This window comes from Halichoerus grypus, chromosome 7 (genome assembly GCF_964656455.1).
Source record: "Halichoerus grypus chromosome 7, mHalGry1.hap1.1, whole genome shotgun sequence".
Lineage (NCBI taxonomy): Eukaryota > Metazoa > Chordata > Mammalia > Carnivora > Phocidae > Halichoerus > Halichoerus grypus.
In genome coordinates this window covers 95,796,100-95,808,329 of record NC_135718.1, presented here as the reverse complement: position 1 = coordinate 95,808,329, position 12,230 = coordinate 95,796,100, and the positions used below count along the sequence as shown (strand labels likewise).

At 42.5% G+C, this 12,230-nt stretch overlaps 1 protein-coding gene across 1 annotated transcript in view; it reads right to left on the bottom strand.

Moving 5' to 3' along the window:
• Positions 1–1,743: 1,743 nt before the first annotated feature.
• FH (fumarate hydratase) overlaps positions 1,744–12,230 on the bottom strand; it is a 32,296-nt gene continuing 21,809 nt past the window's right edge. Inside the window, exons 6-10 of the mRNA XM_036121618.2 lie at positions 10,293–10,458; positions 8,981–9,184; positions 7,348–7,475; positions 5,112–5,265; positions 1,744–2,113 (exon numbers count right to left, since the gene is read on the bottom strand). Of these exons, the coding sequence (XP_035977511.2) occupies positions 1,971–2,113; positions 5,112–5,265; positions 7,348–7,475; positions 8,981–9,184; positions 10,293–10,458 (795 nt within the window). The 3' untranslated portion in view covers positions 1,744–1,970. The remainder of the gene's footprint in view (positions 2,114–5,111; positions 5,266–7,347; positions 7,476–8,980; positions 9,185–10,292; positions 10,459–12,230) is intronic.

Below are 12,230 nucleotides of genomic sequence, written 5' to 3'. Positions count from 1 at the left end.
TGTCCCATGGAGATAAAATCGCCCCTGTGCAAAAACACTGAGGTTGGGGCGCCTGGGTGGCTCAGTCGGTTGAGCGTCTGCCTACGGCTCGGGTCATGATCCCAGGGTCCTGGGATCGAGCCCTGCGTTGGGCTCCCTGCTCAGTGGGGGAGTCTGCTTCTCCCTAATAAATAAATAAAATCTTTAAAAAACAAAAAACAACACTGAGGTTGACTTTCAGTACAACGCTTCACCAGGGAATTCTAAGACCCTTCTATAGGATTACATCACATAGAGCAGAGTTGTCCTTCACAAACAGCAGAGAGAGACGACTGTCAGCTCTCAAGACTCACTGACAGCTCCTAACACACTAGGACCTAGCAGCTGCGCAGACTGTCTGAGGCTAGGAACTCAATCTGCTGTTATCTTTGTTACATAACCGCTTCCGTCTCCGGCTGAGCCCTCACACGATGGCCTATTTAGACGGAGGACACCTGCTGAGGCACAACGTCCACATCACTAAGTCCCCCAGCGACACAACAGTTGCCGGCTGGGATGTCGACTACCAGCACTGCTAAGCAATTTAATTGATTTTAGGACTTCTTCCAGTAAAAATCTTTTTTGAAACAAAAGAGACTAAGAGAATGCATGCTTTGTTTTAAAGCAAACTGTGCCAGCATCACATCATCGCCATGTGAAGAACACCTGGCAAAAACAATTACTGGAAGGTTGGAAAGTAGATCCTATAGGTTCCACAGTTCGGTAAAAAAGTTTGGAAACCCTTTTTAAGGGGGGAAAAAAAAAGAGTGCTCAGTCAGGCTTAAGAGATTAGTGAGAAGAACGTAATTTCATCTTTCATCACAAAGGTTCTAGAACTCTTCATTACAATCTTACGTGCTACACACGCTGCCTTCTAAATACCACAGGGAATGGGTGTTGCTGGACAATTTTCCAAGAATAAGTATCGGGGTAAGTCTCCCATTTCTTAAAAACAGACTTGATAGAGCACTGCTTACAGATGAGCTGAACTAGTGGGACTCTGTCTCTCCACGATCCTGTGATTTACCATGTGAGAGATGGCAAAACACCCCAAACAGTCCTACTTCCTCCATAATGGGGGTTGGTTGTATGTTAAATCGTGCCTTTAGCTTCAGGTTTAGATCAATCTGGCCTGGGTCTCCCTAGAACTGCTTATTCAAAATCCCCTGTGGTTGTTTCAAGTGCATCCCTGCTGAAAACTCCTGGCACTGGTGCAAAGGTGATGAACAGGACTCACTTTCACGACACCCTCCTCTCTTCCCAAGTTCGGGCCTGCGCCCCGATCCTCCGAATCCACATCCTAGAATTCCTGACCCACAGGCTGCAGCCCTTCAGTGATAACTGATCTAAGGTCAGGAGGTGTGTGTTATCGGCACGTGGAGTATGTCCGCCCAATTTTTAAACCTGCCCTACTTCCTAACAGACAATGTATGCACACACACACATGCACACACATACTCACACCCCCAAGCTGCAGGGCAAGTGCTCAGTTAGCTCATGCCCCCAAATCACAGGAAAAGAAAAAATGTCTAAGTATATGACTTAGGAACAAGATAACTACTTTTTCATTACAGGGGAACTGAAAACAGCACCAGCCAACAAAATTAAAACTCTTTAAAAATTGATATGGCTCTTTTATAAAACAGATGAAGTAATAAACACACATACACAGAAATGAGATTTGACTATAATAAAGTCAATTAACATAAAAGAAAAATGAGTCCGTTTTCTTTGACTTTATACAATTTAATCACTTCATTTCACACTTTCCAAATTCACTTTGGACCCAGCACATCCTGGGGTTTTATATATCGACCAAGTTGCTCTGCTAGAGACATTCAAGTTCAGGAGCAGATTCCTTGCACACTCATCCATTTCTGTTTAAGAACAATAAGGAGTCTTTTTCATTTCTTTTATAGAACATAATTATTTTTATTACAAATTTATTTAAATCACTTTGGACCCAGCATGTCCTTAGGTTTCACCCACTCATCAAACTGCTCTGCGGTGAGATAGCCAAGTTCAATAGCAGTCGCCTTTAAGGTTGATCCATTTTTATGTGCTGTCTTAGCAATCTTTGCCGCCTTGTCATACCCTGAAGAAAAAATAAAAACGCAGTGCAGGAGTTTGTAGTGAAATCTGGTTTTCTAAAGCAAAAGGTAATCTTTTACTCAACTGAGGCTACTGATCTCTTAAGTAACATTTTTAATCTTAAAAATATTTAACAGGGGCACCTGGGTGGCTCAGTCAGTTAAGCCTCCAAATCTTGATTTCAGCTCAGATCATGATCTCAGGGTTGTGAGATTGAGCCCTGTGTCGGCTCTACATTCAGTGCAGAGTCTGCTTAAGATTCTCTCTCTCCCTCTGCCCCTATCCGCATTTGCACTAAATAAATAAAATCTTTAAAAAAAAAATTAGCAGTGATTATCTTGAGAGCTGTCATTTCTGATACAGAATAAAACCTTTACTTTTCTTAAATGATACAGACTTAAACATACCTCACTTTCTACAACAGATTTGTTCCTATGGGCAGTTGGCCACTTCAATTGTCTTTGGGTTCCCCTGTGTAGCTCTCTGGCTAAATGCTAACGTACAATAGTTTTTACTTATTTATTTATTTATTTATTTTTAAGAATTTATTTATTTATTTGACAGAGAGAGAGACAGCGAGAGAAGGAACACAAGCAGGGGGAGTGGGAGAGGGAGAAGCACGCTTCCCGCTGAGCAGGGAGCCCGATGCGGGGCTCGATCCCAGGATCCTGAGATCATGACCTGAGCCAAAGGCAGATGCTTAACGACTGAGCCACCCAGGTGCCCCTGTACAATAGTTTTTAAAAGATCAAAAGCATTATTACCCCATCTCAATACTACACCACAGAATAACTCCTATTTTCACAGGGGGAAGAACAAGAAAACAATATAGCACCAAGACATGAAAACATACTTCTGAGTAGCAGACACATGTGTTGTTTCTCGAAACATGTTTAACTGGAAGCAATCGTTCTACGAAAGCATAAGCAGCTAAGTGCTGCAGTGCCCCAGCAAACAGCACCCCTGTGCGGGAGCTGTGGGGTCTGGCTCTGAGGCAAGGTGGGGGAGGGGGCCCCAGGGAGGGCCGCACCTGCCAACTGCGTCCAGCAGCACTTCACAGTACCCTGACCTCTTCCCAGAGGTCGCAAGGATACAGGGGAAGTTTTAGCACAGATCTGTTCTCGTACCAAAGGCCACAGGTATGCTGTTTGCCTCAGTTATCTGCCTCTGGAATTAACAGAGGTAAGGGCAGGGACAGTTTTGCAAGTTGTCTTAACACAACCGAAAAAAAGGTCAGAAGGCAAAAGCAATAAAGTACATAAAAGGACGCCTATGTGGCTCAGTCGGTTAAGCGTCTGCCTTTGGCTCAGGTCATGATCCCCTGCTTCTCCATCTCCCTCTGCCCCTCCCCCTTGCTTGTTCTCTCTCTCTCTCTCTCAAGTAAATAAAATCTTAAAGAAAAAAGAACAAACAAAAATGAAACCAACAGAGGAGGAAAAAACCCCCAAATGCCCCCAGATCAGAGGACTGTGGTCAAAGGGACAAAAGCCTTGAGGCAACAGGACCGTCAACCAGGCAAGATGTTACGTGTCGGCATGTAACCATTAACCATCTATGAAACACATTATGGGCAATTTTAGTACTCACCCGAACTCGTGAATGCGAAGCATGTTGAAAAGGGCATTTACTGATCAGAGTAACTTTGAGAAAGAATTTTCATCAAATGATCAGGGTCAGTATTAGGTACTGTGTACTCTTACACTGAGGACGTTAGAGTCTAACTCTTACGCTAACCATTCAGCTCTACTCTCTGGGTCCCACAGATACCTGTCACCAGCCAGCCTGTTCCACAACAAGCCGGCAGAGAACCCATGACAAGCGGCTACAAGCTCACACTACAGAGCAAGGTCTGGTTTGCCCACTTATCCTTGCATGGCCTTCACCTCACAGAAAACGGATTCCAAGAAAGACTAGCCAATCACTCAGCGTTAGGAGCACTTCTAACTTAAGTGTTCTGACATACAGATGTGAGGGAACATTTCTCACATAAGCCTTTGGGTTCCCCTGAGTAACTCCCTGGCTGAATGCTAAAGTACAATAGTTTTTAAAGGATCAAAATATTATTACCAATCTCCATACTACACCACAGAATAGGCTATAACCATAGCTACCTCTCTCTCAGAGCTACCTGAAGCAGTCAAATGAGCTCTAACTTTATAAAACTGAAATTACCGCTTGATGTGAAGCCAACAGAAGATCTGCTTTGAAAATCCAGGATTATAGAAGAATATTTTAACCAGCAACCATATCATGCTAATGACTGTATCATAACTTGTTATAAAATAGAAAATCAAAGAATATGTTAACAACCTCAGCTTGGCAGTAAGAAGGTGGGAAACGGCTTTCAAGGCACCATAACATAATGCAGCGAAGGCCTCAAAACCTGCAAGCTGAAACTGTATCTTTAGTGAGGATCACTATGGTCAGTCCACAATCCAAGTCAGGATGTTTGAATTTACACAATAAAATATTTATAATTCTGGAAAAGGCTTGCAATATAAGAGTCATGGTTTTAGATAAAATATTTACATTTCCCCCACTTTCCCTATAAGCAATGAATACTACCCTTCTTCTTTTGTTCTTATTGGTAACTTCACATTTCTGAATTGAATAAAACAACAAAATCAAAGCATATTAGAGCACGTAGAGAAGGCAGAAAAATGAATTCATCCCACATTGCTAATCGGCAGTGCCACCTAGTGACGCTACCAACTGAGGGGACCCTTCCCAAGTAGTCTGCACAGAATGTTGAGCATCTCAATACCGTTATGATTTATTTAAGTTTGAACTTCTAAATTTACATTTCAAATAAAATGAAGCATCACTGACAGCGTATTAATATATAAACAGTGTCTTTCAACACAATTTCGAATATTTTATGAGATTTTACCAAACAATGCCCAAAAGGAATTTGCTGTCCACCTTGATCCAACAATTTCTTAAAAATATTTTTGCTTTTTAATTCTGTAGTCAAAATGACATTATTATTCCTTAAACCTTACCTATATGAGGATTAAGAGCTGTCACCAACATTAGGGATTCATTCATCAGCTTGTTGATCCTCTCTGTGTTGGCCTGGATTCCCACGACGCAGTTTTCTGTGAAGGAAACGGCCGCGTCCCCCAGCAGCCGGGCTGAGTGTAACACATTTTTGATCTGTGACAGGAGGGGTGAAGGGGAGAGGGGGAGAGAGAGAGAGAGGGGCTTATTGAGCCTAACTTTTCTGTCCAATAATAGATATTATGTGCTGGTTCATAAATGAATACGTAATTTGATAAACATGTAGCTCTCCTACAACTTGTAAAGCACTATACCCACAGAAAGAAATTATGAACATCTGAGGACATTGAAATCTAAAAGACGTAAAAGCCATAAATACAAATAACTGGAACCCAAGAGACCCTGCACTGTGAAGAACACAGGTATGAAATGTTAGCACAGAGAGAAATTAATTCAGTTGCAGGACTATCGGTGAAGTCCTATTTGATGGAGGGGACTTAGATAACCAGAGTTGGAAAAAGAATCTTCTGGAAGAGAAGTAAAGATGCGGCAGTTAGAAAGTTCAGCCTGTCTGAGGCAGTCAGTGCAGTGAGGGCTTTCCAGGTCTCAATGGTCACCACGTTTTTAATGCTTAAAACAAATATTCCTCAGACCCTTTAAAATAACCTTTCACACAATATTTAAAACGAACATAAAATCAGTTTGCTTTAGCGTTTTTCTCCTTTTTGGTAACCTTTCCAATATGTGTAAAGATACATCTGCATCCTTCTCTCTTTTGGTCTAAAACCTCAGGGTCTGAAAACTACAGTCCCAACAATGGACTCCAGTAGAAGGCTCAGAACTTCAAGGTTTGATGTGTACTAATGACTTTAATATAAGGAAATGTTGGGGCGCCTCGGTGGCTCAGTCGGTTAAGCGTCTGCCTTCAGCTCAGGTCATGATCCCAGGGTCCTGGGATCGAGTCCTGAATTGGGCTCCCTGCTCAGCAGGGAGCCTGCTTCTCCCTCTCCCTCTGCCCTACCCTCTGCTCGTGCTCTCTCTCTCTCGATCTCGCTCTCTATCTCAAATAAATAAAATCTTAAAAAAAAATATAACCATGATGTATTTTCTATAAAAGACAAAAAACAGATTTTTGTTTTTTAAAATAAAAAGATTAGCAAGACATTTGTTGCACACCTACATTTGCCAGGCAGCTGGTATTAACTGTTTGGAATCTGACATGCAAGCAAAAGCTTAGATGTCTGAGTTCTGCTTTGGCCCGTCTTTTATTTTTCATGAGACTGTACATTCCGTGAGGGCAAAAAATTATGTCTTGCTTATTGTTCTATCACTAGTACCCAGTACAGTGCCTGATATAGATTTGACAAATACATTGAATAAATATTCTTAATATTTGTCATTTGCATGTCCTTATCAAATTAAAACCAGACTTTACACAGAGGCTTCTCAGAGGTAACAAACCTCTAATATATTTTAGATGTAACAATTTACACAAATAAAGGACTCCAAAGGATGACAGCTCTATTTTCTGAAGCTGAGAAAACTGGACGAAAGATCAAGATGATGCCACCTTGCTCCATCTTCATGAAGATGAGGGTAAAGAACAGATTTTAGACATGAATGTTTTCCAGGTATGCAGAAAAGGGAAAACAGATGAAGGAGAGCCAGAGAGGGACAGGGAAGAGCATGGGAGGAGGGTGCTGAGGAAGCCAAGGAGAAGTGTTTCAAGGCCAAGGTCAGACGTTAGCAAGTGTACGGGCCTGCAGAGGTTCCAAATGACCAGGAGAATAATCCAAGGACAAGTCGGGGGCGGAAGCCAGCAGTGGTGAATTTGCCTGAAAGTGAATGTGGGTTATCCTTCTAAGACGGCAGAATTTGAGGGAAGAAGAGAGAAGCAACGTGAGCAGGAGACAGGGTTGAGGGAAGGCTCGCGGAGACTGGACTTATTTCGAGGCACCGGCGTCCCCCTCACTGGGTGAGGCACAAGGAGGAAACCCACACCCTGTTTCCAGACTTTTTCTTCCTATTAAATAAAGCAAACCATCAACTTACTTGAGCTAAAAGTCACCTAATTAAATATCCAGGCTTAATCTTCTAACATTAACATATGCTTGACTTCCAATTGCTACTCACATGATCCCAGTACCTAACATATAATCTCTAGGAACCTTCCTGAAGGAAAACATGACACAATTAGCTTCAAGTCAAACAACGTGGAAGACTGGGCCTCCAGCTTACCATCATTGGCTTGAACACGTTCAGCTCGAAATGGCCGTTGCTGCCCCCAACGGTGACGGCGACGTGGTTGCCCATGACCTGGGCGGCGACCATGCTCAGCGCCTCACACTGGGTCGGGTTCACCTTGCCTTCAAGAGAGCCGCCGAGGAAAGAGTCCACGTCAAACATGCTGGTGGCCTCAGGTGTCAGTCAAGATTAGGTAGTATGTCAATCAACCAAGAAAAGAAAGGAGTCCGACTTCCTTCAATAAAGCAAGTCCCCAACCGTCAGGGCTGATACAATGAAGCAAACCAAGCAAAGAGCGAGGGCCGGGCGACCACAAACTGCGAACCACTCATTCAGCGGCTCCCGCACCACATGAAATACGGCCCTCCCCATCGCCACGGCTTCCGTTCATCGTGGACGTAGGTGTGGAGCCAGGCACTGAGCACGCCGCGGTGGGTGATGCAGCCCCTGGCCTCCAGGCTCTGGGGAGAGAGCTGGTAATTACAGCACACGGGGCGGGGGGCGGGGTAAATCCAGAGAAGCCAGCTGCCATGGGAACACTCGTAAAAAGGGCACCTCGCTGACACTTGGAAGAGTTCTCAGAGGAAGCGCACATTAAGCTGGAATTCTCCTCCTTGTCCTAAGTCCACCAACCCTGGGAGCACCCCTCTGACAAGTTCAAGTTTGAACCAGACACCCCAGATTCCTCTGACCAGTACAAGGCAACACACTGGAAAGGTTATTTCCGTTATCTGTGAATCTGGGTCCCTCTTTCCTCGGCAATTCCCCTGAATTTGCAGTCAACTGAACTCACATCATTTTTCAACATGAACTATTTTAAAATCAGATCTCTTCTCATTCTATACCCATGCTCAGATTTAAAAGAATCTATAGTCAGCTCTTTCTTTTTCACTATTAAAAGTCCCCTTGTCAGTTTCAGTCGAACCTAGAGAGGCCTTTCTTTATGAGTCTTGATCCTGTCACCTGGCGTACTGCTGTGTCCTTATCCACTGATGTGATCTGCAAGTACTCCCTGCCTTCACCCTCAGTCACCAGTGAAATGGTGAAGGGGCAGAGCCCTTCAGCCTGCTACTGAGACATGCCTCCAGTCTGAAGTCGACTCTTTAGTGTCACTTAAGTGTCACTGTTCACTCACTACATTCGTCTAACAGGGCTACCCACCCGTCCCCGCAGGATTCAGTGAATGTCACAGGAGTCTGTCAAATGACTCGCTAGAATCCAGACAGCCACTATCTGTGTCACTTCCCTTATCTGACAACACCAAAACCCAAAGCAAAAAATGAAATAACAGGCAGTTGGAAGAATTCGTTTCTATTCAACCCAGGCTGATCACTTTAACAGCTGGTTTCAGAATTCTTCTGGCTTGGGATAATGAAAGATGGAACTTACACATTCTCTCACGTAGGAATCAAAACACATGCGCCAACTAATTCTCTTTTCCTATACTGTTGGGTGACGTTTCCAATTCTGATCACAGGTGGCCCGCAGACCTCCTGAAATGAGCACACCACACACGTCCCTGGCCACGTTTGGGATCATGCTGAACACAAGGAGACACGCTCTGTTCATGAGAGTGCCCCGGTTGTTGTCAAGTTCCAGAGCTAGTATTTCCCAGCTCTGTCCTTACCTGGCATGATACTGCTTCCTGGTTCATTTTCAGGCAAGATCAGCTCTCCCAGACCTGAGCGGGGACCAGACCCCAGAAAGCGAATGTCGTTTGCGATCTTCATCAGACTGCAGGCAGTGGTGTTCATGGCGCCGCTGAGTTCAACCAGAGCATCATGCGCGGCCAGAGCTTCAAATTTATTTGGAGCTGTGACAAAAGGCAAGCCTGAAGAAAAAAAATAACTCTATGAGCTAACAGGTAGAATTAAATGTTTTTTTCTAATATCAGCAAGTTAAACAAAGTTCCAGGATATGAAAAGCAAAAACAGAAGAAAAATTTTACTTCAAGAAAAAATGCTTATCTTCCGATTCAAGCTTTGTCTACATTTCTTTAAGTCCTGAACCAGTGGGAAGAACCTGGTGATACTAGTGTGTTTAAAGATAAAGAAACAAGGACAGTAAATGCACTGAAAGAAAAAACACTATTCTTCTGCGAACATGAGTATGATGCCTGACTACTTTTGAGTAAGGAGGAAAAGTAGCTAAAGTTCACTTTATTCCACACTCCTTTCCCAGTACAATTTTTCCCCATCTTAGGCTGTTCTAGTCCCTCCTTTAGTCAGGACCCCACAGATCCCGAGAGGGCAGGGGGCCAAAAGGAGTTGGACATTTTCACTCAATGTCGCCCATGTTCAAAATTTTAAAGATCACATATTCTAATCCCTATAATCCAGTACTTCTCAATTAACACTTGACTGAAAAACAAATCTCTGCTAAAGAGCGGTAATGAGCATTATCTAATTATGTCTGCCCTTTCTGCTAGTTACATCTGTATCTTAAGAAGAGTTTTCTGGAGATGACAATTCGGCTGTAATAATAGTTATTATCGAGAACACAGCACTCTACTAAAGGAAAAACAAGATTCAAAAAGGTCATTAACTCAGAGAAATATCCCAGTATGATATAGGGAAAAAAGAAATTAAGCCTGTCAGTATCTCAACATATCCATTGAAAGGAATGTGTCTCAACCATTCACTGATTTTGCCTGCTTTGAAAATGGGCATTCAAAACAGCTTTAAAGGGAAAACAACTGAATATCACCATGATAGTAAATAAGCCAGCACTGACAGATTTTAATTGCATACTGTATGACTCACAGATGGGAAACTTAAAAGGTAAAAGGATTAATACGGCAACTTCTGAAACAGACATAAAACACGTTTGATGGGAAAACATTATTTTTAACATTAAATTCACAAGAATTCAAAGCAGAAACACCTAGAAAATATAGACCAATGTAACAAAAATGAGTCTGAGTTCATACCAGCGCTGACCTGTGAGTGCAGCCACTTTGGCGGCAACCTTCTCTGCAAAGCCAATTCTAGTATTCAAGCCCGTGCCGACAGCGGTGCCTCCGGCTGCGAGCTCATAGATCCTTGGCATGGTGGATCTTATTCTCGTCATCGCATACTTCACTTGTTGAACATAACCACTAAATTCCTGGAAAGAGAAGGGAATTAAGGTGAGAACATGTGAGTTCCTAACAGCTTACAAGTGACTCTGCGTTAAACAGAAGTTCTTTTAAATATGTTTCAGGTACTAAACTGTGAGCTACCAAGCGGAATGTGAACCATTTTAATTCATACGATGAACAAAGTATAAGGAAGAAGGAGGATTTAATAAACCTATAAGGTGGGACGATGCCACAGAGGATAACATGCAGCCTGTTTATACTCTCTTAATAGAAAGCAAAGAAAAACAACACAGGAAATAAGCTTTAAAAAAGAATGACTTTAGTACATTAAATTACTGGTTTGCTCGAAGGTGGTTTTTTTGTGTGTGTATATCCCAGACAACTTTGAGAAAGAAGAAAAACCCAGAATCCTCGCCCAAGACAAATGCAAACACAGATATTTTCTCCACACAATTTCAGTTTAAAAACCTAACAGAGAACAGAAGGATGCTTTAAAGTATTCAAGAAGCTCAACAGCTCACTGAAGAGCACAAGAAGGTAACCGGCCAGAGCAAGACTACAGCTTCAAGATGCAAGTTAATTCTGCTGTTAATGTCCCACTGGTTCCCAGAATTTGACACATTTTACAAAAGGGAGAAACATAATTTTTTGTGTGAACACAGCAGGGCCCCTTTTAAGAATTATGCAGGGACAAAAGGCGTAAGCCAGAACTCAACTGAACAAGCCAGAATATATGGTTACACTACAGCTATCTTTTTCCTGCCTAAAAACACTGAAAAATCATGAATACTTTTGATTAGCATTAGGATATCTTACTGTTTTAAAGAAAACATTTTAGAAGATAGAACTCCTTTCAGGCAGACCTGATTCATCTAATCTAATGTCACTACTATATACACCAGCTGGATTCATTTAAAAAGTTTCCTTTTATTGGGGAAAACCTGCATAAACTCAAAAGACAATTCAAATAAAGGCAAGTGTAGGTGCTCTGGTAAGGTGAAGTTGAACAGAAAATGGTTTCTGATATAATTGGTAGAATGATGATTCTACACAAGAGGCTGTCATGGCCCAAAGAGTCGTTAGCACGGTGGGTGGTTTTCCAACAGGTGACACACACAACAAGAAAAACATTAGAAACCAGAGGGACACTCAAAGGTTTCAGACACACACTGCTCCTCTGTAGAAACCATGCCAGGCGCTAAGAACATGATGCAAAGAGAAGAGCCTTCAGAGACAACTGAAGTTAGGGAGCTCACTTCACTCCCAGCACCTGTATTCCAATGAATCATTTTGTTTTCCTCATTCTTCCATAATGAAATTAAGCTAAGCAATCAAGCTTCTTGCAGTGTTCATCTGAACAAAACTACAAATGAGAATCTTTTCAAGTAAGCAGCACTCGCTCACCTCGCCATCACCTGATACCCCTAATTTGTGCAAGTCCTACCTCCCAAACTACAGGAGAGTTTTACTATCAAAAACTATTACCTGATGTTGACTCCTTTCATGTCCTTCGTGGTGCATGCTGTTAGACATTCTTTGAGGCACTGATCAAGAAACATAAATACTTTCTGGTATTTTGGGGAAGAGAGTAATACCTCTCTCCCATGTGGCCCAATACAATCTTAGAGGCAGATATGCCTTGCTTAATCAACTTAAAAGTAATTTTTATAGAGCCTACTAATCCAGAGTAAGAGAAAAAGGGAGGCAGGATAATGATCTTGGTGACGACGAAGACAATGATGACAGCTAACGCCAGTATGTGTTTATTACTACGTGTTGACAGGGTTCTAAGCCCTTT